This window comes from Mus caroli, chromosome 19 (assembly GCF_900094665.2).
Source record: "Mus caroli chromosome 19, CAROLI_EIJ_v1.1, whole genome shotgun sequence".
Classification (NCBI taxonomy): Eukaryota; Metazoa; Chordata; class Mammalia; order Rodentia; family Muridae; genus Mus; species Mus caroli.
The window spans coordinates 42,671,501-42,697,116 of NC_034588.1; the positions used below are offsets into that span (position 1 = coordinate 42,671,501).

General features: G+C 52.2%; 1 protein-coding gene across 3 annotated transcripts; it reads right to left on the minus strand.

The window, feature by feature from the left end:
• Positions 1–9,501: 9,501 nt before the first annotated feature.
• Positions 9,502–22,653, minus strand: Ldb1 (LIM domain binding 1). 3 transcript variants are annotated; one of them, XM_021152189.2, is made up of 11 exons: positions 21,969–22,653; positions 13,275–13,377; positions 13,104–13,148; positions 12,918–12,993; positions 12,718–12,820; positions 12,403–12,575; positions 11,808–11,930; positions 11,584–11,667; positions 11,360–11,483; positions 11,005–11,147; positions 9,502–10,278 (listed from the first exon to the last, which is right to left on the minus strand). In XM_021152189.2, the coding sequence occupies exons 1-11, from the start codon at positions 21,991–21,993 to the stop codon at positions 10,048–10,050; spliced, it is 1,230 nt and encodes a 409-aa protein (XP_021007848.1). In that variant the 5' UTR covers positions 21,994–22,653; the 3' UTR covers positions 9,502–10,047. The 3 variants fall into 3 exon arrangements, with proteins under 3 accessions (XP_021007848.1, XP_021007847.1, XP_029328589.1); XM_021152188.2 differs by having other exon boundaries at positions 10,999–11,147; XM_029472729.1 differs by lacking the exon at positions 21,969–22,653 and adding an exon at positions 16,079–16,165 and having other exon boundaries at positions 10,999–11,147.
• Positions 22,654–25,616: the final 2,963 nt, after the last annotated feature.

Here is a 25,616-nt window from a genome sequence, read left to right on the forward strand (position 1 = left end):
CTACCTACTCACTCCCACTTCTTGGCCCTGGCGTTCCCCTGTACTGAGGCATATAAAGTTTGCAAGACCAAGGGGCCTCTCTTCCCAATGATGGCTGACTAGGCCATCTTCTGCTACCTATGCAGCTAGAGATACGAGCTCTGGGGAATAAGAGGAATATCTCCCCCCCCCCCTCCTTCCCCTTCTCCCTCCCCTTCTTCTCCCCTTCCCTCTCCCTCTTCCCCCCTTCTCTTTCCGCAGCCACCTTCCTTGCCCCCCTCTCTCCCAATAAACCTCTCTTACACATGGAGCTGTTTTGGCCACTATTCTAACACATCAGTTACTTTATGTGTATGTGTGAATGCCTGCATGTATGTATGTGCAACTACACCAATGCTGGTGTCCTTGAAGAGCAGAACAGGGCACTGAATCCCCTAGAACTGGAGTCCCAAGGGGCTGTGATAGCCTGATCTTTCTGCCTCTATCTCCTAAGTGCTAAGATTACAGCCCTGTGCCAAACTCCTGGGTCTTTGTGGTTGCTGTTTGTTTGCTTGAGTCACAATCTTATTGTATAGCCTCTTCTGGCCTGGAGCTTGCTATGTAGTCTCCGGCTGGGACTAAGGGAGAGCATCTCTAAGCTCTGCACATTTGTTGTTGTTGAATATTTTGTTTCGTTTTGTTTTGCTTTTGTTTTGTGTGAGACAGGATTTCTCTGTGTAACAGCCCTGGCTGTCCTGGAACTTGCCCTGTAGAACAATCTGGCCTTGATCAGTGATTCGAATGCCTCTGTCTCCCAAGTGCTGGGATTAAAGGACTACCACCACTCAAGCCGCTTTTTGTCTTTTTGTTTGTTTGGTTGGTTGGTTTGGTTTGAAGTTTTTGAGACAGGGTTTCTCTGTGTAGCCCTGACTGTCCTGGAACTCACGCTGAAGATCAGGCTGGCCTCGAACTCAGAAATCTGCCTGCCTCTGCCTCCCGAGTGCTGGGATTAAAGACGTGTGCCACCACTGTTTTTTGTTTTTTTGCTTTTGTTCATTTGAGACAGTCTTTTTGCTCTATATTCCAGACTGGCCTTGAACTTGTGGGCAGTCCTCCTGCTTCAGCCTCCCAAGGGCTTCCGAACTTCTATTTTTCTTTTAAGTACTTGTTATTTTGTGTTTTTTTGTTTGTTTGTTTGTTTTTGGTTTTTCGAGACAGGGTTTCTCTGTATAGCCTTGGCTGTCCTGGAACTCACTTTGTAGACCAGGCTGGCCTCGAACTCAGAAATCTGCCTGCCTCTGCCTCCCGAGTGCTGGGATTAAAGGCGTGCGCCACCACGCCCGGCTTGTTATTTTGTTTTTAATTGTGTGTATGTATGTGTGTGCCACACATGTATCAGTACCTCCAAATGACAAAACGGTAGATATCCCGGAAGGAAGCAATAGAATAAGGTGTGGGCTGCCTGATGTGGGTGCACGGAATTGAACTTGAGTCCTTCTGGAATCATTTAATACACACTCTTGACCACTGAGCTATCCCTCTGGCCCTGGACTACTGATTTTTTTTTTTTTAAGATTTATTTATTTACTATATGTAAGTATACTGTAGCTGTCCTCAGATACTCCAGAAGAGGGTGTCAGATTTCGTTACGGATGGTTGTGAGCCACCATGTGGTTGCTGGGATTTGAACTCAGGACCTTCAGAAGAGCAGTCAGTGCTCTTAACCACTGAGCCATCCCACCAGCCCTGGACTACTGATTCTTAATCCAGGTCAGGCAAGGATCCCAGCATGAGTGTTTGATGTCGGTGCAGCACAATCCACGGGTTAATCATAAAGTCTGGAGAAAATAAGATGACTCTACACCGCCAGAGTGCCCCACCCTCCTCACCCAGCTCAGGCTGTGTCTACCTCACTCACTCAACAGGTTGGGCTGGATTTTTCTGACGGGCACCTATCCATACAGAACATAGCAAGAGTATGGGAAAGTTTGAGGGGAGGTTTCCTGACCAGGAAGGACCCCTTCGAAGCAGGGACAGAAATGAGACCGCATAAGCCAGCCAGGACACCAAGAATCGGAGGGTCCTTTCTGGGTGGACACTGGTGCTCTGGGATTCTGGGGCAGCCTGAGGAAGAGGCCCAGAGAGAAAGTTCTAGATGAAGGAAAGTTAAACCAGGCCGGTTCCACATGTGTATTGTACCATGTGGGTAGCTCCCCTACTCCAACCTAACTAAACAGACAATGTTTTTAAGCACATAAAAGTTAGACATGCGGGGGCTGGTGAGATGGCTCAGTGGGTAAGAGCACCCGACTGCTCTTCCGAAGGTCGAGAGTTCAGATCCCAGCAACCACATGGTGGCTCACAACCATCCGCAACAAGATCTGACGCCCTCTTCTGGAATGTCTGAAGACAGCTACAGTGTACTTACATATAATAAATAAATAATTCTTTAAAAAAAAAAAAATTAGACATGCTGTTCCTGTGGGAAATGACAACCACAGGAAGGATATGCTTACATATAGCTGATTTTGTGTGTGTGTGTGTGTGTGTGTGTGTGCGCGCGCGCGCAGAGAGAGGGAATGTGTGTGTTTGGAGGCCAGAAGTGTGTGTGTGTCTATTCAGAGGCTAGAGGTGGCCACTAAGTAAGTGTGTGTGTGCACGTGTGTGTCTATCTGTCTTGTGTGTTTGCACACATGTACAAGTGTGTGTTCGGAAGCCAGATGGACACTGATTGTCCTGCTCTTTCATTCTTGGCCTTATTCCCTTGAGACCTGGATCTAGGCAGTCAGTCAGCAAACCCGTGATCCTCCTGCCTCTGAATCCTTCGGTGTTGGGGACGCACAGGTGCACTCAGTCATGCAGCCCTTTATGTAGGTGCTGCGTTAGGAGCAAGTGATCGTCCTTGTGGGGCCTTCCTCCCAGTCCTCATTTCCTAGGAAACTGCAGGTCTGCCAGCCCCTGGGGAGGTAAGCTGGGGAACGGGACAGAGTCAAGGGAGAGGCAAAGGTGGGAGACAGGTGGCGGCAGGAAAGTTAGGGAACTGGTGGAGTAGACAGGTCTAAGTCTCACGGAAGTGGGAGAAGGGCCGTGCCTGGGGGAAGAGCAGATGTGGTGAAGTGTTGGTCTGGAGTTCTTAGTAATGAAACATACAACACCCAGGGTGTTCATGCTGCATCCCTGCACTCGGGAAATTGAGGAAGGTGTATAGTGAATTTGAGGCCAGCTGAACCACAAAGTTCATTCTAGTCTCAGCTACACACGTCCTGTTTGGAGAGAGAGAGAGAGAGAGAGAGAGAGAGAGAGAGAGAGAGAGAGAGAGAGAGAGAGAGAGAGAGAGAAAGAGCGAGCAGTGCAAAGGAATCCCAGCACAGAGCTTGAGCTCCTGAGGAGCCTTGAGCCACCAGAGATGAGGAGTGGACAGTCGGGGGAAAGCGGACATATAAAGGGCAGCTATGGCTGGCCGGAAGTAGGCAGTAGAGGGTGCTTAGAGCGCACTGAGGGAACAGTCTCACAGGGTGACAGCCAAAACAAGCATAGCACCAGGGAGAGTCCCAGACATGCTCTAGGCATGCAGCCAGCCATGATGGTGATGGCTAGGGTTTAACTGTCAGCAGCACGGAGGTTATAATCACCTAGGAGACGGGCCTCTGACACACCTACTGGGAGTTGTCTTGATGGCGTGGAGGTGGGAAGACCCAGCCACTGTGGGCAAGGCCATTGCCTGGCTGGAACCCTGGACTGTTTAAGTGGAGAAAAGAAGGCACACAGGCATTGGTGTTCCACGCTGGATAACATGAGCAGCTATCTGGAGTTCCGACCTCCGACTTCCCCTAGATGGGGGACTACAACCTTGAATTGTGGCCTCAAATAAATCCTTTCTCCCTTAGTTGCTTCTGTTAGTGTTCTGTCACGGGAATCACACAAGCAACCACATATTTCAAGAGGCTGGGGTTGGGCTTCAGCTATTTTTCAAGTAAGTCCTCACACCGGTATAAAGCATTTGCCATGTGAACCTTGGGACCTTAGCTTGGATCCTAAGCACCCACATCCCAAAGCAGGCTGTAGCTGTGAGGGTGGAATCTCAGTGCCAGGGAGGCAGAAGCGAAGGGATGCCTGGAATTCACTGGACTGCCAGCCTGGCCACATCAGTGAAGCTCAGGGTCACTGAGGGCTCCATGTTTAGTCCTTAGTTCTGGGGAGAGGGGGAGGGGGAAAGGTAGGAGACAGGCAAGGGAGGAAGGGAGGGAGGGAGAGAGACAGAGACACAGAGAGAGAGAGAGAGAGGGAGGGAGAGAGAGAGAACACAAGCTGGATGGTGGTGGCACAAGCCTTTAATCCCAGCACTTGGGTGGCAGAGAACCAGGTGAATCTCTGTAAGTTTGAAGCCAGCCTGGTCTACAGAGTGAGTTCTGAAACAGATAGGGCTACACAGAAAACCCATGCCTCAAACAAACAAACAAACAAACAAACAAGACAAAGCATAACACATGAACAAAAAAGCGGACAACTGACAAACCAGATGCCAACCTCTAGCCTCCAAATACATACATACATACATACGTACATACATACGTACATACATACATACGTACATACATACGTACATACGTGTATTACAAACACAGATGCAGACAGACACGGAAGCACGTACATACACCACACAAACACAACAGATTAATAAATGAGCAGGCATAGTGGGGCACACCTATATTTATAGTACTCAGAAACCAGAGGCAGGAGGATCACAAGTTCAGGGTCAGCCTGGTCAATACATTAAGTTCGATGCCAGCCAGAGATATACAGTGAGACGCTATCTAAAAATAAGAAAAATGGGGCAGTGTGGAGTCAGTTAGCATGCAGACAGCCCCACCATCTTCAGTCCCCAGCGTGGCATAATTGGGGATCTGTAGCACTCACCTGTTATCCTGGCATTTGGCTGGTAAAGGCAAGAGGTTCAAAGTTCAAGGTTCTCACCAACTACGTAATTTCAGGCCGTACTAGGATACGGGAGACCATCTCCAAAAACTACCTATGTGTCAAAAGCCCATTCCCTAGGCTGGAGAAGAAACCTGGAAGGGTGGCATCAGCTCCCACTCTCCCTGTTAATACTTCCCAGGCTACGAAACACAAAGTATAATTTCCTACTCTTGTAGGTTTCATGGAAGACACCAGAGCGCACAGAGAAGCCCTTGAGATGGGCCTCTTGGGAAGACACGCCACATATAGACGAGTCAGTAGATAACTGTAATATCCTGAGCTCTTAGACATCAGGGCTGGCAAAGACAAAGGCGACATCTTTGAAACCTGGCCTATAACTAGAGGAGTGATGTCTCAAAACTCTTTGTTTTTTGAGTTAAGAGTCTGCTGTGCAGGTCAGGCTAGCCACGAATTTGGCCTGATCAGCACTGAGTGCTGTCCAAAACCCTGCTTTGGCTGCCTTCCCTTCAGCCTAACCCAGAACACCGCCAGCATCTCTGAGCCCTTGTCTTCTAAGGTCCCCTCCTCCTAGCCTCCTGACCTCTCTCACTTGCTACCAGTTCTCAAGATAAAACTGGACTTGGTCAAAGAGAGCTACAGGAAGGGCTGGGAAGGCCAGCTTCTTGTTTAGGGGAAAGGGGCTTGTGACCAGACTGAAGGGTGCAGGCTGGCTAGAGTTCTCCTTTTGTAAACATTTATTTTTACTTTATGTATGTGGGTGTTTGTTTGCCTGCATTAGTATGTGCACTTCCTACATGCCTGTTGCTCTTGGAGCCAGAAGAGGGCGCCAGAAGCTTTGGAACTGGACTTCAATAGGGGTTTCAAGGAGGCCGGTAGGTGCTGGCAACTGATTCTCTTCAGAACAGAAAATGTATCTAACTGCTGCTACCTCTCCTGCTTTCCCTTTGAAAAGGGGTTGGAAGTGAAGCCAGCTTAAAAAGTGCTGTAGGTTGTGTAAGGCTAGGTGGAATCTAAAGAAAAGCATTAGGATTCAGGTTAGATGTATCCAGCCAGGAACTGTGGGAAAGTTGCTGAGGGCAGAAGCTGGGGTTGTTGAGACTGGAACAGACTGAGATAAGTTCTTCCGCAGCGTGCTGGAGCCTGGGACTAACCCCCACCTGTACATCTAATAGAGGGTGTGAAAGTCTTTCTCCCTTCCTTTACCTCAGAAATTGCTTTTACCAAGCATCTTCCCCACAGGGACTGCTAGGGGACAATGGGGAGGAACCAGCTCTGGGGCTCCAGAGGAAACTGCTATCCACTGTTTCCTGAGTTCAAATACTGAGTTCCCCTGTCTCCTGGGACTACCTTTTTTTCCCAAGCAAAGCAGGGCAGGGCTGGGCCTGCACTAACCCTCTTTCACTGATACATGAGTGTACACAGAGTGAGCTAGCTCATGTTCAACTCAGTCTCAAAACAAAATGTCCCAGGACCCAGTAACTTGACATAACCTCATGGCTAAGCCACATTCACTTTCAACACATCTTCATATATACTTCGAGCCTCTTCCATGAACCTCATGCTTTCTTTCCTTTTTTTTTTTTTTTTTTTTTTTTTTTTTTTTTTTTTTTTTTTTTTTTTTTTTTTTTTTTTTTTTTTTTTTACTGAGACAGGGTTTCTCTGTGTATCCCTGGCTGTCCTGGAACTCACTCTGTAGACCAGGCTGTCCTGCAACTCAGAAATCTTTCTGCCTCTGCCTCCCGAGTGCTGGGATCAAAGGCGTGGACCACCATGCCCGACTAGCTCATACTTTCTTTACCTTCTCAGTACTTTACCCCTTGCATGTAGAATTGGGTCTGCTAACTAAGAGGACTCCATTGACACTAGCCAAATGAATTCTCCAACACACATATATAAACATGCACACACATGTCTACATACACGCTAACACACTGTATATACATTTATACACATACCCAGGACCTCCTCAGCTTCAGTCAGATGCATAAACACACTGGCACACACTCAGGCAAAAAAAGCCAAACGTACACTCTACACCAAACATAGACCTCCTGCAGATATTACCTCGTTTGCTGAATGAGAAAGCGGGGTGGCCAATATCCTTGTTAGGCCAGGCCAAGCCTCTGCGTGTGTATGGGTGTGTGAACACATGTTCATGTGTGAATAGTCCTTGGGGTCTTTTTCTTTCTTTTTTTTTTTTGGTTTTTCAAGACAGGGTTTCTGTGTAGCCCTGGCTGTCCTGAAACTCACTTTGTAGACCAGGTTGGCCTCGAACTCAGAAATCTGCCTGCCTCTGCCTCCTGAGTGCTGGGATCAAAGGCGTGAGCCACCACGCCCGGCAGTCCTTGGGGGTCTTAAGGCCCTAGGTTGGCAACAGGACAGGTAACTGTGGAGGGGTTTGGGAATACGTCGCCCAGACAATTCTTTCCTCTGATATCTTCCTGTCAACTCAGAAGCTAAGGCAGAAGTACTCGCTGTCTACCAGGTTTAATTGCAGCTCCACAGAGGCCTTGGTAGAGGAATGGCTTCCCCTGTCAGGATAAAAACTCTGGGAAGGGAGTATCATGGATAGAAGACCCAAGCTGTACCCACTGCAGGGTCTCACCTATCTTGACAGTCTCTTTAATGGTGGAGAAGTGGGACTTGGAGTTAACAGCTAAGAGATGCTATTTCTGGGCTGGCAAGATGGCTCAGCGGGTAAAAGCACTGACTGCTCTTCAGAAGGTCCTGAGTTCAAATCCCAGCGACCACATGGTGGCTCACAACCACCCATAATGGGATCTGACACCATCTTCTGGTGTGTCTGAAGTCAGCTACAGTGTACTTATGCATAATAATAAATAAATTAAAAAAAAAAAAAAAGAGATGCTATTTCTCCTATCTCCCTATGGAACTTAGGTGGCCCCAACCAAAGTTGGCAGGAGACAAACAATTCTGTTTCTCTCTCGGTCCCTCAGCAAGGGGGGGTGGGGGAGGCTGGTTTAGACCTCATCTTAGAAGAGGGGTTGGGTTGCTTTCTTTTTTAGGACTCTCCCAGAAAACATCTCAGAGTCTCTTAACTGCCCCAAGGTCCTGCAACACAATTTCCTTCCAAGGACCCCCTCCCCACAAGTAGTCTACATCTTCATCCAGGGCTCTTCTAGGAGCTTGCTTCAGAGAGCAGGGACCATGGAAGAGCCAGAGGTAAGGGGCAGCCATCAGAGTCGGGGTGTCTGAGGAAAGACAACAGCTAAGGTATCGGAGCTAGGGTGGGACTCCTAGGAAGAAAAGTTTGGAAACTGCAACAAAAGGCAGACTCAAGACAGCTCCACTGAGAAATGGAAGGAAGAAATTCCTGAGAAGGCCTGCCTCCACCTGAGGGATTCTGTATATGTAGCCCTGGAAGTCATTATATAGACCAGGCTGGTTTTGAGTTCATAAAGATTCTCTTGCCTCTGAGCGCTACCATGCCTGACAAACTTTACCAATGACTAACCAGGACGCTCTCAACCCAAAAAGTCTCTTTATTGATTGGTACCATACATGACTCAAGTGGCAAAAAAAAAAAAAAAAAAAAAAAAAAAAAAAAAAAAAAAAAAAAAAAAAAAAAAAAAAAAAAAAAAAAAAAAAAAAAAAAAAAAAAAAAAAAAAANGAAAAAAAAAAAGAAAAATGGAAAAAAAAAGAAAAAAAGGCAAGATGAGGGGGAAAAAGCGGGGATGGGACATCCAACTTCACCTCACCCTTTCCTTTGGCTCCGGAGAGCATCCTCCCAAAAGTGGCTGGCCCAAAGGACCCAATAATCCAAAAGGGAGAATGGGGGGAGAGCAGGCCCCCACACACCCTGGGACTGCCCACAGGAAGAGGCGGCAGAGCCATGAGCCCGAGAACCCTGCTCTTGCCCTCTCCTCGCCTCACCCTGAGCCTCCACAGGCTCCAACTAGGAACTGGAGCGGAGGCTGCTGCTCCTCCATTGAAGGGGACATGGGGAGAGGCATGTCTGCTTCAGTTGGGGGTGTGGGGGAGATAGAGGCCTTTCTCTCCCTGAAGGGCTTAAGCTGGGTGGCCTTATGGCTCCCTGCCCTCAGAGAGGTTAGGGCTGGATGCAGTTTGAAAGGCTGGGAGAGGAGAGTTCTGGAGTGGAGGGGACAAAGTCCTCTCATCCTATTCCTGACACTGAGACAAAAAACACAGCGACAAACAAAGCAGCTCCCTTCCCTCTGTGCTCCCCGAGGGAGGGAACCTCCCCACCCATCCGAAACAGCTGCTCTAGTAGAGGACTGTAAAAATACACACTGTGGAGGGGTGGGGCTAGAGGGACTTCCAGGACCAGGAGGCCAGGCCAGAGCCCTGGAGGCTGGGGAGACAGACAGGAGGGGGTTGTCAAAAGATGTGGTCACCAATGATCCCACCCCCAATCAATGACATGCTCCAAAACTCATCACCCGGAGGGAAAGAGAAGAGAGGTGGCGAAGACTCCTTGTCCTGAAGCGCGGCTCAAACTGTATACAACTGTGTGTGTACTCCCCTGCCCAATGCTTGCCCCCACCCGGGCCCTAGGCCCTCCATCCGTCAGAAGGAGGGAGGAAACTGGATTTTTCAACAGGGGAATAGGGGAACATGAGTAATTTTTTTTTAATTTACATTTTTAATAATATTATTTTTTTAAAAACTTGGAGCTGGGTAAGTGGCAAAAGGGAGGAGCCCAGAATTTTACCCTCTGTTGACAGCCACCTAGGGGAAGGGCATTCAACCACAGCCCCAACATTTAGTCCCTAAGGGCTGTAGGTATAAACCCCAGGATCCAAGGGAGAAATCAGGAAGATGAGGCGCCCAGAACCTGGGGTAAGAACGAGGGCAAATGCCCTGGGGAGAGGAGGGTCGGGACATTTCTCAGAGGCCCAGGGTCCACACAGGCATCCACATGAGTACCCCCTTCCCCCAAAAGGCTCTGCAGGGGCCAGGCCCAGCCCAGGGCAACTGGGGGGCAAATCTTGGCTCCTGCCCCCAGCGAGTCCAGTCCCTCCCTGAAGTGGGTGGATGGAGGTTGCCCATTTCAGACGCCCAGTCTCTTCATTCCGTCTTCTGCTCCCTGGAGCTGTGAGGGGTAGGCAGGCAGAGCGCTGGGTGGCGCTGGGTGGCCGTGGTAGAGCCTTCAGGCCATGGTAGGGCCTTCACTGGGAAGCCTGTGACGTGGGATTCTCCGATTTGCTCTCTTGGCTGGATGGAGGCTTGCTGTTCCAGGGGCTGTTGGCGCCCAGTGCAGGGGAGTTGTTAAAGCTGTCCTCGTCGTCAATGCCGTTGGCCGCGTCAAACTGGGTGTTCTCCAGCCGGGTGATGAGCCTCTCGTCCTCGTCCCCGAACTCCCCGCCCATCAGGGTGGGCTCCCCCACCACCATCACATCCTGAGAGTGGCGGAGGTCCCCAAACATAATCGGGGCAGGGGCTCGCCCGACCCAGGGCAGCAGATATCCCTGAAGCCCCCACACCCTCCCCACTAGAAGCTCAACACCCCGCCCCCTCTTCACACCCAAGCTTAAAATCCCAACTCCGGACACCCTCAGCTCCTGGATTCCTTCCCACAAAAGGACTCCAGAGCTTCAAAGCCTTTAGCCCCTACCCATTGGATTCTGGAAAGAAATATCCTTTCACTCCCCTGGCTCCCTAATGCATCTCCCTCACATTTGAGGGGACCCTTAAACTTCTGTTCATATATGTAAGTGTGAACAGATAAAAAGTGAAGGTGACTGTGTGTATGTGTACAAATGTGCATGTATTCTATAATATGCAACACCCAACTCTGCAGAGCCTTCTATCAGTGTGTGGATTCTGATGGTATGTGTCTGCCACACAGAATCTGCTCTGAACATCTTATGTTCATTCTCACAGCTGATTCTGTCCCATGCTCTGGGTACCCATGGCTGAGCTTGTTGTGAGTGATCACAGCCAAGCGTGCATGTGCCTGGCAAAGATTCTCTCATCAGTGGAAGGAGTCAGGTCATGCTGGCTCTAGAGCACATGAGGAACTGTCTTTGTTTCTATGCCTGCTAGTAAGCTCAGGCTCAGACAGGGGTCAGGGGTGAGCAGTGGGGCAGCCCAGAAGAGAAGAAAGCCGAGATGCTTACAGGTACCTGGCTGGAGAGAGCGAAGGTGCTGGCTGGGCTCTTCTTCTTGCTGTTGCTGTTGTTGGTGTTGCCACCCCCCGAGCTCATGGTGCTACCCCCTGACATCTTCCGTTTCCTCCGTTTGCTGGGCTGCTGTCGTGCGGGCTCCGCTGTGCCAGAGAGAGAAGACTCAGGTGGGAGAGGGCCCTGGACCCCTGTTCTCCATTCCCATTCCTCAGATGCCCACCTTTACCCTGTTCTCAGCCTTGTAGTCCAAGGAGTAAGAAAGGAGCGGAGGGAAATTCATGTCAGGAGATAAAAGCTACAGCCTCAGGCGTCTGTCCCATCAAGAGCCTGTTAAGGGCTGGGGCAAGGGACTCACCGGGAGGCGCTACCATTCGCTGCCACTTCTGGAAGAGGCAGGTCTTGAGGCAGTCTCGGGGGCTGAGGCTGTAGGTCTTGTGGCGGGACATGAGTTCCTGCATGGGCTCCAGTATCACACAGAGCTGGGGGTAGGCCAGAAGGAGGGTTAGACTCTAAGGGGAAGAGAGACCTGGAGCTCAGATAAGAGAGGCTGGGACAACACTGGGGTCATCAGAGACTTACTCGGAGGTAGTTGAGGGTGGAATTGGACAGCCCACACCGGGTAATGTTTTTGGACAGCTGATCCAGCATCTGGGGGTCCTGGGCCTAGAGGAGGAGGAAGGGCAGTGGCATCAGGTTAGCTGAGCGAAAGGGCTACCATCAAACCCATCTCTCTAAGCACAGCACAGCCACTCAAGCCTGCTGCAGCCAGCCTCCCCCGATCTCAGGTCCTGCCCACAACTCACGTGCATGGCCAGGATACTTCTGGGGATGAGCTCTCTGTGCTGCCGGATGCTGAAGTGCCACGTCTTTATCCGCATCATGTCGTCAAACATGAACTCCAGGTACAACCGGCCTTCCACACACACCTGGGGATGGGTTTGTCGTATCATATTCCTGCCCTCTTTCACACACACACACACACACACACACACACACACACACACACAAATGTTACAGCTCTCCCCCTGCATACACTTCTGCTACCTGTGTGTGTATCTGGGTGCATAACTGTCGCAGCATACCCCCGCCCCATACACCTGTCACACCTGGCCTTTACACACTCACATATACTTACACACCATAGGAAAAATTAACAGAACCTCTTCCTGTTCCCAAGAAGCCAGAGAAAACCCCATCTGCTACACGCTCTATGAGGGCAGGCTCTCGTTCACCATATACCTCGGGGCCCAGAAAACTGACATGAACAAACTAAACAGATATCGGCTGGCTGCTCTATCTGCTCTCCCTTCTCATCTGGCTGCCTCCCATTATGCCACGCCTCCTTGGGGAAACCGCTGGAGCCCATGTTGGGGCTCCCTATCCTGCTGGTTCGCTGACCTGGGTAAACATGGGTTTGCCATGCTGGGTCACCATGCTGCCCTGGTCACAGTCGAGGGACACGAAGTTGCTATGGAATGCCTCCTTGGGGTGTTTGAGCACGTAGTACAGCTCCGTGGCACCCCCCTCAAAAATGCTTCGGAAGTAGCGTGGTATCAGGGTCCGGCCAATGGCTATAGAGATGGGACAAATTTTTTCAGGACAGAGATACGTCTCACAGTGGAAGAGAAAAAGGACCAAGACCTACCCCTTCACACTTCCAGACTCACAAACTACAGAGAAGGCGTAACACTGTCTCCCACAGAGGGCACTCACTATATCTCTTTGGTCCATCCTCCAGGCAGAAAGTGATGGTCAACATGGCGTCATCCTCAAAGAACTCAGTTGTGAAAGCATCCCACCAGAGATTGTCACACTCCTGAAGAAACCCAGAGATGAGTATGTGTGTGGTAAGATATCCCACAGGGGTGCTCATCTGGACCCCGCTCCCCAAGTCTTCACTTCCTCTGCCATACCTCTGTCCAGTTCTGTAGCCGTTTGTTAAGCTCAAATATTCTATAGTCGGTTTGGTTACCATATGGTGTGTGCCTCCTGGGGAGGGAAGGAACTGAGGTCAGTGGCTGAGCCGTGCTGTTCCTCCCCTCTCTGCTCAGACGCATGCAGAGGAAAATTCGCTTTCTGGCTAGCTGCGCTCCACTTACCCGATCCCAGGCTCCAGGTATGTAGGTGGGTACATGGGAGTTGGGCTGTGTGAGGAAAGAGATGATGAGAGTCACAGTGGAAGAGAAATTACCGCAGAAGGCCAGAACATTCCTGTCCCTTTCCAGGCAGTTTCCTGTCTAATGAGGACCAGGAAGAAGGAAAGAACTCACCCCACATCCCGATCCAGCATGGTGCCGGGGTGGAAGGGAGGGAAGGCGTTGCCGTTCGGGGGCTCCTTCGGCGAGTACAGCTTGAATGACTTTGAGGAACAACCTAGCAGAGAGAACAGCACAGCTCGCCTGAGCTCCTTGGGAGGTCCTCTGGAAGCCTGCTAGACTGTATAGAAAAGAGCTGGTCTTCTGGAGTCTCTGGCCTGGTTACCAGACAGTGGTAAACTAGAGGAGGGGGCTACTCTAAGGATCACCTCTCACCCCTTCAAAATCTAGCTCCCATCTTATTAAGAGACTGGGACTGGGGCTGGAGAGCTGGCCCAGGAGTAAGAGTGTGAACTGCTTACTCTATCTGAGGACTTCAGTTTGGTTTCCAGCCTATCGGGCTACTCATAACCTAGGTCACTCCAGTTCCCAGGGAAATGACGCCCTCTTCTGGCCTCTGCGGGTACCTACACTTGTTTGCATTTAGTCTAATACCCCTCCCCACTATAATTAAAAATAAAACAAAACTTTAGAGAAAGGAAGGATGGAGTGAGCAAGCTGGGAGTACTGAGCCCTACTTCCAGTTCACACTCAAGATCCTGCGGCTCTGGCTGAGCCCGGACGAAACGAAGGGATGAACGGAAGCGAGGAAGAAACACCGTGACACAGAAGAAGGACCGACAGAAAGATTACAATCCTGGCAAATCTTCCTTTTCAGCTTCAGAACTTCATTCAATCCTGATAATTTTATGAGGCAGCAGGGATTGACAATAATATTCCCGTTTTTTTAAGACACAGCAACTGAGGGTTCCAAAGAGACTTGCCAAGAACACACCATTAGTAGGACCCAGCCAAACTAGGACCTGAGCCTAGATCTAGTTCCCATATCCTAACCTCTGATCCCTCTTTAATTGTGTGTCCTAGCGACCAAGGTGGGGGCAGAGGGATTTAGGGAATTCTCAGTTCTTCCGCTACCCTGCAGGGTCTCAGGAGGGCAAGGGATAGAAAGATAAGGGGGGCTGGCGTGCCTGTTGGGTGCGGCCCACCAGATAAACAGTTGAGCTTTTGGCCTCCCCACCAACAGCCACTCCCTTATCAGCCCAGCCCCCATACCCACACCTAGAAGGGGTAGAGTATTGTTTCCACACCAGAAACTCAAAGTCTAACGCTTTTTCTTTTGAGACCTAAGGTGGGAAGGTCAGCTGAGCCTCTACTAGACAGCATTTGACTTACAAAGGGAACACACAGAGAAGCCTGGGAAAGAAGCAAAGACCCAGGAGCTCAGTCCAGGAGGCAAACACTAACTAGACAGAGGTCTCTGTGGTATACATGGGCATGTGCAGGGGCGCCCCTCCTCCACTCTGTGAAGCAGCATATATACTTCCTGACATACTAAGTTTCTGACTGCCACAGTTAAATTCGTATTTGGATAGGAGCCAGTTACCCAGGCAACCCTATTCTTCCCCTCCCCACCAGAAAAGAGGGGAAACCGAGGCACAGTCTCGAAGGCTCTGGCCTTTCGTTACCCCTAAAACTTGATTATACTTTGAAGGCTACCTGTATTGGCTGCATCTGAGCCCTGCCCCCTAATTTAAACATAAAATCTTTTTTCCTCCTGAGGGGAAAGAGACAAAGGAAGACCCTGTGCCAACATGTGCCATTTAATTTTCTCTCCAGGGGCCCCATGACAACGTGGGCAAAAGGGGGGTCCCAGAGGGGCCCGAACTACAGTCTCACAAGGTGCCAGAGCTTGTGTGTGCCCGCACATGCGTGCGCCTCATCCTGCCTAGCAGGCTTCCACCTTCAGCTCGCCCCAACACGCCTACCGAGGGCTGGAACCCAGCAGCCCCCGGGCAGTCACAGGGTGCCCACAAAAGGCCCTCATCTTATGCAGAGCTCTCACAGGGCCAGGTCCCCACACTCAGTAAGCACTTCTCACACTGTTTTTAACAGGCTAGTCCTGGACTGAACCCGTGTTTCAGGAAAATCACAGTCTCTACTCAGCCCCCCCCCCTCCCTCTCGACATCCCCCCCCCCCCCCCCGAGACTCTTCCACTCAACAGAAAGTTGGAACTTATGTAGCCCCAGGGCCAAGCCTAGGTAGTGAACCCAAGAGTCGGCTTCCTCAGAATTGGCCCTCATCTCTTCTTGTCCTAACTTCCTCCACCCTGAATTTCTGGGCCTCCTGAAGAGATGCCTCAGCTCAAAAACTTGAAAAGAAAGAAAACAAGACAGCAGAATTCCTTACGGGCATTGTTGGGGGCTAGGTTAAAAGTTCTGGGGAGCTAAAGCCCAGACGCTGGAGCCTCTATTTACACCTCAAGTGAATGGACACAAACTCAGCATCTCTCCAAGAGCCTTAGCAACTCTCCGTAGCTCCAGCCCAAGGGGCTGGGAGTGAGAAGGGGGGAGGGACATCACCCTGACCATCTGTCCCTGTTGCTGCCTGTCCACGGTAGGAGGAATACAAGGACCAAGGTGGGGGTAGGAGTGAAGGAAGTGTGTCTTCCACTGCTAGGGTCAACACCTGCCCCTTAACGGTCTGGAAGCCTTTAGGAAGGGGTTGAAAAGAAGAAGAGCTCAGAACTAGCAAACTTTGCTGAGGTTGGGGCTGAGGGTACCTCCAGTTGGGCATTTCCATGGTAACGAGACTAACCTGCAGGCAGGCCTCCTCCCTTTCGGGGCTGACCATGGGTCAGCACGTTTGTAGCCCCCACGCTAAGAGCTGAGGCACTTCTCCCCCTGCCAACGTACCAGGCCTGGGCTAGACAGAGGGCCTTTTGCCCACCCCGACAAGCTTTTAAGGTGTCCAGACTTACCTGGGAGAACTGAGGGGGTCAGGGGAGGTGCGGGGAGCGCCTGGAAGTCCTCAGGGACCCTGGCAAGGGTGAGGACTAAGGTGGAGCCAACTTCAGCAGCTCATGTCCCGAGTGGGACAGGCCGGTCTGGCTGGGAGCTCCACTCCGCAGGCCGCACAAAGACTCGCATGCACAGCCTCCGCCCGCCCCGCGGGGTCCACAGCCCGGGGGGAAAGTTACAATGGCCACTGGGCCGGGGGCTGGGGGCCGGGGGGCCGGCCTGGGGGGCGGGGGGCCGCGGGGAGTCCGGAGCCTTCTTTGTTTGCAAGGTTTCCCTCAACAATGGCTGCTCGGCTCTTTCCTCTCTCCTCCTCCTCCTCCTCGGCTCTGCCCGCCGCCGCCTCTCGCTGCCTCTGCCTCCAAGCAGCCCGCCCGCCCTCCCTAGGCCACCGGGCCCCTCTGCAGGGGAGGCGGCAGAGGCAGGGCCCGGCACTCACACTCACTCGCACTGGCACACTCAGACACACGCAGCGCCCGCCTGCTCCTTCCTTTCTCCCTTTCTCTCCCTCCTCCCTCCCTCTCTCTCCTCCCCGCTCGCTCGCTCGCTCGCTCGCTCTCCGAGCCTCTCTCCGAAGGAGGCCCCAGGGCGGGCGGAGGGTGGAGCTGCCCCGCCGGCCCCGCCCCCTCCCCGCGAGCGAGGAGGAAGAGCGGGCGGAGGGAGGGAGCGAGGAGGGACTGCTGAGAAAAACAAAAGAGATCGAGACCGGGGGACTGGGGATTGAAGGGATCGGGCTACGGGAGACCTGAACCAACCGAGGGGAGGTCGGGGGAGACGAGCAGCGAAACGTACCCTCCAGAGCCACAGGCAGGGGTGAAGGGAGGTGTTGGTCTCCGCAGACTCTTAATATCTTCACCTAGTCAGCTAAACCTCCCCCAGATGTCTTGGGTTTAAAGGCCGGCCTGAGCTGCCACTCTGGAGAAATCCAAGAGGAGCTAGCTAAGTGGGATGCTTGGAGGTTTACTTTTGACGCACCCACATTTTGAGTTCAGCTTGTAAATACTAGAAAAAAGCCTGGACACTCCAGGCTTCCCTGCCACAAACCCAACCAAGTCCCAAGCCCTGGATTAGATCCCCTTTCTAGGGAACACCCTTCCTGGACACCACCCCTGAAGCCACGTGGATGCTAGAGAAAGTGGTGCTGTCAGGGTAAGGAGGGCAAACTTGCCTATCCAAGGGTCTATCTACAGCGGGGCCCTTAAAAGAGACTGTAGAATCCTGCTCACTACCCCAGGTATTTTTGGTTAGTGCGATAGGGCTTGCTTCAGATCTCTCTTCCTAGGGGAGGAGATACTTCTGAAAATTCGGTAGAAGTCTACTTCAGACAGGAAACGGAAACACAAGCACAGGCAGGCAGCACTTGAGGAAGGCCCCCTACTTTCATCCATTGCCATGTGAGTGTGTCCCCGTCCCCTACTGCCCTACTATATATATATATCCACGCACAATCTCCACGGACGGGATTTTTCATGGCATACTCACAGAAGCAAGAAAACGATACGATTGCACTTGGTTCTGTAAACATGTTCCGTGCATAAACACAGCTTGCACTTCCATCAACCAATGTCTGATACACACACTCCTTAAACCCTCAATACACCCATAGCCCAGAGAGGCACGTGTAGACAAATACAGAGGTAGTTAAGCCCCCAGCTTCTATCTATAAAGGAACTAGGACTATGCATGTATCCTGACCTTACACACCAACACTGTGTTGTTATTTGCTAAATCTGGAAACACTGTAACACGGATATCCTAATCAACTGTTATGCAGACATTCTCCATACCCCATCTTCCCTGGAACACATACTCCATTCTCTATCACATATATATATATATATATATATATATATATATATATGAGCCTGCTCATATGCTATACCCCAGCTTTCACAAACATTGAAATCTATGCCATTTTAGCCAGAACCTGCAATAGACAGCATACAACCAGGATAGAAGACATTCTTTTTAGATTGAAGTTTTAGATTCCCAACTCTGAAATAAGAAACACTCCACCAACACAGTAATGCCTGTCATTTGTGCCTTTAAACATTCCAAACGGATCTGGACAGAGTGAAAGCACCTGGAAGCACAGAACTCTGGGAAGCTGAGGTCGAAAGATTTCGATGAGTTTGAGAACAGCCTGGACTACACAGAGTCCCATGGCTAGCCTCAGCCGTATGGAGAGACCATTTCAAAAATAAATACATGTTTTTGGATGTGGTGGCACAAGCCTTTAATCCCAGCACTGTGAGTTCGAGGCCAGCCTGGTCTAAACAACAAGTTCCAGGACAGACAGGGCCACAGAGTGAGACCCTGTCTTAAAATAAACACATACAGAAATGGAGCACGTGGACCTGGGTAACACCAACACTCAGAAGGTAGAGGCTGGGGGAAGAACAAGGAGTTCAAAATCAGCCTCAGCAAAAAAACACAAACTTCCCCAAGTGTGTTGGCAGGCATCACCTGAGTGCACACACAGACACACGTGGACATGAGCACAGAGGATCATATATACAAATATCAACAGAGCAAATGAGCCAGAGGGCCTGAGGCTGGAAAGCAGGACTTGTAAACCCTCTCTCCTGGAGCCCTGCAGCCAGTCCATTCCCTCCCCCTCCGGGCTTCAAATGACTGTCCACATAGGGATGGGGGAAGAGAGTGTGCTCTTGCCCCCAGGCAGAGCTCAGTACCCCCCATCCTGCCTGCCTAGTCAGACAGGAGCCACAAGGGGCCTCCCCTCTTCCCCGAGAGAGGAGCCCTTAAGCACCAAGATGTATCAAGACTCAGACCTATCATTCAAAGGGCTCTCAGTTCCTTTTCTGTAGCAAGTCTGCTCCTGCTCTGACCCAGTTCCCCCAGAGCACAGGGCAGAAGAGGTCCAGCCAAAGGCACCTAGTCAGAAGTCTATGTCAGAAGGCCCTAAAAATTGTTATGGGGGCTGGGGGGCAACAAAGAATGACAAAGGGGAGAGAGGCCTATGAGTACTTCTAGAGGTGGGGGCTCAAAGAAAAGCAGCCCACAGTATGAGGTACCAGCACTGCCCCCTGCCCGGGCCCCTGACCCAGGCCTCCAGTGTGCCTGCCCCCCTTCCTTTGTCTGTGCCCGGCCTCCCGTTGGCCTGGCGCTCTGCCATCCTCCTCTCCTGGCTCCCAGCCGCCACCACTGCTGCCTCCTCCCCTCCCCCTTCTTCTCCCTGCCTTAACCCTTCTGAGCTAGCTACACGCTGCCCTAGACAGGTCTCAGCCCCTCAGCATCCTGCTCCTGGAGACAGATGCTCCTTAGAAAGGCTTGTCCCTGTCTTCTAGTCAGTTAGCCCCAAGATGCTCTTCATCGTAGGGGCGAGACAGGGGGGCTGGAGGGGTGTGTGCATGTGAACCTTGTGGTGTTTCTGCGTGTGCATTTGTGTGGCTGTGTGTGCTCTGGCTTCCCTCAGTCACATGTGTGGGGCATGTGCTGTCTCTCTGTCGGGCTGGGGGAGGAGGAGGAGCCCAGAGACAGCAGAGCACAAAGGAGAGACTCAGGCAGGCAAGCAGGCAAGCAGGCAGGCAGGCAGGCAGACAGGCAGACAGCCTGCCAAAGTGCCTAGGCCCCAGGACTGCTCAGCGCTCAGGGTGGTGGTGGACCTCAGACCTAACCTGCTGTATGCTGCCAGAATGCCCTTGGTCGGGTGAAACATGTGCTCTTCTTAACCCATTCAGCCATTCGTGCAAGCCTGGTCCTCCCCTCCTCACCCCAACTCCTACCATTCTCCGCCCCCAGGCCTCTCTTTAAGCCCTTTCCCACGTGGTCTCCTCTTGAAGTCTACTGTCCATCCATTCAACAAGATATCAGTCTGTCAGACTTCTTCATAATCAAGAAAAAGATTCAACCATTTTCCCCCCTCCCTCCTTCTCTCTTCTCCTCTCTCTCTCTCCCTCTTTCCCTCTCTCTCTCTCTCTGCCAAGCTACCAGACATACAGACAGTGAGTTTTGGGACACTGACCGAAGTCTCCTACACACACACTTCTGGGCATGGGTCCTCTTCCTGTCTCCATATTAGCCACAAAGTCTCTTCCCACTAATGCATGCAGGTACTTTGCCCCAATTCCAGGACCAATCTCCCATCTTCTCCCAGCCTGGCAACTTCTCCACATAAAACCTCTACGAATAAAAATTTAAGTTTCGGCCAGGCGGTGGTTGGCGCATGCCTTGAATCCCAGCACTCAGGAGGCAGAGGCAGGTGGTTCTCTGAGTTCGAGCCCTGCAGTTCCTGGTCTACAGGACAAGTTCCAGGATAACCAGGATTGTTACACAGAGAAGCCCTGTCTTCGAGGGGGAAAAAAAATTAAGTTTCAGCCCACTAGCTTGTTTAAAGCCCTGCCTTACTTTGGGTTTTCATATATGACGTTGTAAGGAAAGGACCCACCGGTTGGGCTAAGAGCATGAACTACCTTGTCTAGCATTGGCCAAATTGTAAAAGCGAAAACACACACACACAAACACACAAGTCAAATTGGTGGGAAGGCTATGAAGCTAGGCAGGATTCCAGCTTGGCAAGCTTTTCTCTCCTCCTCTTCTCCACCCTCTGCAGCAGGAGCCAGGGATTCCCACACCCGGATAGTCCAGGATCCTCAGGCTTTCCTATCCCTCCTCCTGGGCCCTATGCCCCTAAAATGTCAGCCACAGCAGCCACTTGAAGTGTGGGCCCAACCCAGTCCAACTTGGCCAGGGTCACGTGATTTCCAAAGATTCTGCACCAGCAGCTTCCCTGGGGGATTGTGTATTTGTATGAATGTTGGGGTGGGGGGGTACGGCGGGGGGGGGCGGGGTCCTAGCTCATAAGTTTAGGCTTCTCAGAATACAGGCCGTACAGAGGGGCAAGAGATCCAGCCAGGCTAGACCCAGGACACTGACCACTGGCTTTCTAGAGAAAGCTGCCTCTATCCTGGAAGGAAGGCCAGTTTGAGGACACAGAATTATAAAGAAGGGGACCGACTATATTCTGGGATTCTCTTTAGACTACCTCTCCCATCACATGGCTCATATGTTCCCTCCTAGCACTTGTGGCCTATACCCCGACCCTACGAGAAAAATCTCAAGACACTCTCAGACACAGGTGTTCCCTGGCAAGATCTGATACCTGTTAGAGAAGGCTGTGATTTGAATTTGGGTCCTCAAGTTTTCACTTGGGGGGGGGGGTCAAGCATTGCTCCCAACTCGAATCTGCAAACCACTCTTAACTTCACGGCCTACCTGGAACTGCTACATTCCCCCTCCCACGAAGACTGAGAGAGCAGACCCAAGGGCCCAATTATCTGACACCCCCTAGGAGTGCTTTCTGTCCCTCAGGAGGGCCAACCTACCCTGGCAACAGACAGGAAAAGTTAAAGGGGGGGTAAGATGGGCTCCAATCAACTCCTCCCCCAAACAGCATCCTAAGAAACAGCCCGAGGGGGGGAATGTCACAAAATATGTAAGAGGCAATAAACAGCAGGGAAGGGGGGGAAACCCAAATCAGCCAATCAGAACTCTACGATGACCTGAGGGGGGGGTCAAAAGTCCAAAGTCACTTCTGATTGGCTAACACCCTGGAATTCTGGGAATTTCAGTCCCCCCCCATCCCTCCCCAGTTAGCCTCCCCCCCCTCAAAAAAAAAATACAAGCCATCCTTAGCACCCCCTTCCCGTGCCGCTGGGCTGCTGCGTATTTATACAGATGAGAAAACCCGCCCCCGATCGAGGCCCCGCTAACTCTATACAGTCCCCGACCCCCACCATACGTTCGATGCCCCCCACATACAAATCCTCGCCAAACCAGGGTTTAGGGGGCCGAAAGGGAGGGAGGGGCCAGGCGGCCTCGAGACCCACTCACCAGGACAGGCACAGCCCACTGACATCTTCACATCGCCCGCCGCTGGGGGCCCAGCCGAGTCACGATGCCCGCCCCTCGCAGGGACAGGCCGGGCATGAGCCGCTGCCGCTGCCCGCGGCCCCCGATGCCCGCGCCGCCGGCCCGGCCCGGCCTCTGCCCGGTGCGGGCCGCCCCTGCCTGCAGCGAGGGGCCTGTCAGGCGCGGAGCAGACAGGAAGGAAGCCAGGCAGGAAGGCGAGCTGCCTCTGCGTGTGTACGCGCGGGTGTGCGTCCCCGGAGTGTGTGTCCGTGTGTGCGCGTGTGCGTGTGCGTGTCTGTGCGCTCCCGCCGCCCTCCCCGCCGCCGCCCTCGCGCTCGCTCCCGTTCGCTCGCGCGTCCTCTCCCTCTCGCAGGCGCCGGCTCTCGGGCCAGAGTCGGGCTGGGCCGGGCTTTATTAATATGCTAATTGTCCTGGTAGTGGGAGGGGAGAGCCGTGTCAAAGTGACCCGGGCGAGCGCGGCGCGAGCGGTGGCGGCGACGTGCGTGCGCCGCGCGGCGAGGGGCAGGGAGCGCTCCCGGGAACGGCATGCATGTGACGCAGCTCTTAAAAAACGAGACGGAGGCAGAGACCCCGGCGAGGGCGGGCGCCGGGGAGCGGGAGGAGGCGAAGCCTCACGCTCGGCGTCCGTCCTCCGGGTGCGCGGGGCTGGGAGCGTGGCTGAGCGGGAGCGGGGATTGGGGGAGGCGGAGCCTGGGTGGGTAGTGAGGTGTACCCTCTCTCCACCCCCGGGAGGGATGGGGCGCTGACCCCTGCCTGTGCTCTTCGCGGAGACCCTAGGCGTATTCTACACACCCTGTGTGGCGCGCTCCACCCGAAGCTGGGTGGGAAAAGGAGCACTCTCCTAATTCTCAGAGCAGCCCCTAGACTCATCCCCTTTCTAAATTAACCAGACCACGCCTGCTAAACCAGTTGGGACTAGAGCTAAAAGGGTTAATTAAGTAGGGACCCCACCCTCCCCCGCCTAAGGGCCTGAGGTCCGCATTTTGCAAGGGGACACAAGGGCTGTCGTATGACCATTAGGCTGGGGAGGGGGGAGCACTACCAAAGCCATCCTTTCCTCTTGCAGGCTCTGACGCACCAGTTAAGACACTTCCCTTCCCCCACTTTCTCCTGCCAGCCCTGGAGCCTTCTACCCACCCACCCCCATCCTCCACCCCCTGGAAGCAGCTCCCTGTTTTGGAGGTGGAGAACAGGAAACCTACTCCTTCAGTGCCCCCTACCTATAGGGGCAGAGGCCGCGACGCGGGTTGGGGGTGGGGCATCCTAGACAGTCAGTCTGTGTAAGAAACACTCTTCCAAAGGGAGAAACCTCCCAACCTTCAGGCAGTCCTCAAGGACTCCTCAACCCAACCCATGGAAGGGAAGAACTCTTCCATCCCTTCTCCAAAGCCCAGCCCTAGCTGCCTCATAAACAGGAAATACCTATTAGCAGGGAGGAGGGGAGCTGCTTGAAGGAGTTCCGGGAGGGGGGGTCCCCCAAGCCCTAGCTTCTCTTAAGCTTCGTGGTGTATTCCCTAGGTAGATTCTAGGGACCTGGGCTGGTATTCCCTGTCTAAGGTTTCTGAACTAGACTGGTTACATTGGCTTCCCTTTGTTGCTAAAATGGGGATTGTTTGAAAAGGTGTTTGATTTCCCTACCCCGACTTAGGAGTTTGCACAGCTGGCTTGACTGTCCTGGGGAGAGTTACAAAGGTGGAGGTTAAGGTGCCATGAGACCACATATCCCAACCTTAGGGTTTTTTGGTTTTTGTTTTTGGCTAAGGAGCAAGGAAGGAGAGAGAGTCTGATGATTGAAAGGAGGGCGTGCCTAGGAATGAGAATACTCCTCCCCCAGTGTTTACAATAGGGGGAGCTCCTCGGGATTACGCCGCCTGCCATCGTCCCCCGTCCCCACCCCCACCAAGGGCATAGAAGGACTTGACAAAAAAAAAAAAAAACATCCCTACACCAGCATTTCCTTGGCAGCATCCTCTGCCAGAGTCCATCTCCTTTCCACTTTCTTTCAGAGGTCAGCACTAGAGGGAGTAGAGAGGACCTAAGGCAACAAATAGCCCCGAGTTCTGGATGCTCAGATTTGAATCCCTGCACAACCCCTCATGAGCTGTATGACAACCTACAGCCCCACCCTGAACTTCCGGGTTTACCCTCTGTAATTGGTATCTACAGCTGGAAGAGATACAAACCAGACAATGTGTACCCCGCATAGCCTCTCTCCCCATGTAGTACTGAATAGACATTAGTACAAGTATGCCTTTTTTTTGGGGGGGGGGGTAAAGATTATTTCAAGGATGACAGGAGGATGTTGAATGTGAGTTGATACAGAGGAAGGGGGATATCTTGACTTGATAGCCTTGACATGATGCCCGATAGCCCTGACTCCTTATCTCTATCATCCATGAATGTGAATGTGCCTTCTCCCAGTCCTGGGACCACATGCCCCTAAGGCCACTCATTCCAAACAACTAGCTAGACCAGATTCCAAGGTGATTCTGATCACCTACCTGGTGGACTGTGGGGATTTTCCGCCTACCCTACAGGGGTCTTCCTTCCTTTTGAATGAGAGATTCTTCTAGGTTGGAGGTGTAGAAGGTGAAATGAAAGGACGGAGGTGAGGTGGAGATCAATGCAAGGAAGGAGACAAAAATCAAACTGCAAAAGTGAACAAGTACCGGGGTCTGTGCTGCTGGGCGTTCACACCTGTGGTCTCCTTTATAAGGACATTGTACATTTGGGTGTGAATGATGCCTGCCCACGTGTGTGCATAGTTTCATGTGTGCCTAGTTTCACGTGTGCACGCAGAGGTCAGAGGTCAACCTCTGGCATACTTCCTCAGGAACCATCTTAATTTTCACACAATCCAGTGTCACACAGTGAGATGTAGGGATCCCAGGTTAGGCTAGGCTGGCTGACCCTGACCTCTGTGGAGCCCCAAGGCTGTGTTCATCCCCACCCCTGGGGTTCCCGGCATTTCCGACCACATCTGCATTGTTAGGTAGGTGCTGTGGAATCACACTCAAATCCTCATGCTTGCAGAGCAAACCACCTTAGCTTCTCCCTTGCCTGGAACCACTGATCCTCCTGCTCCTGCCTCCCAAGTGCTGGGGCCCCTCACCTGGAGTTCTCGGGGACCTTTGGAAGGGGCTCCTTTTTGCCCATGTTGCACAAGCAAGCACACTGAGGGTCAGGGTTGGGCCACACAGCTCAGTGGTAGGGAGCACATGCCACAACCCGTGCAATTCTGCCTGTTGTCAGCTCTGAAACCCTGGGGTTCAGAGGGCTGAATACATCTTATTTAGAGGGGAGGAAGTTATTTTATGCATATGGTCTCTTGCAAGAAAAGACCTAGGAAAGAAGAGTGGAAGGATGAATAAAAAAAAAATAAATAAAGTACATGGCTGATGGCTGGAGAGATGGCTCTGTAGCTGGCCCTAGAGACCCGCCTGCCTCTCCAGTGCCTGAGTTAAAGGTGTGTGCCCCTGGCTCACACAGGCTCTTCTTAAAAAAAGACTAGGGGCCGGGCTTGGGAGGCAGAGGCAGGCAGATTTCTGAGTTCGAGGCCAGCCTGGTCTACAGAGTGAGTTCCAGGACAGCCAGGACTACACAGAGAAA

Coding starts and splice junctions, on each gene's coding strand:
- Ldb1 (XM_021152188.2), bottom strand. CDS start 21,993: ATGTCAGTGGGCTGTGCCTGTCCTG. Junction 13,149..13,274: donor ATGCTGGATCGGGATGTGGG/GTGAGTTCTTTC, acceptor TTCCTCACACAG/CCCAACTCCCATGTACCCAC. Junction 12,994..13,103: donor TACCTGGAGCCTGGGATCGG/GTAAGTGGAGCG, acceptor TTCCCTCCCCAG/GAGGCACACACCATATGGTA.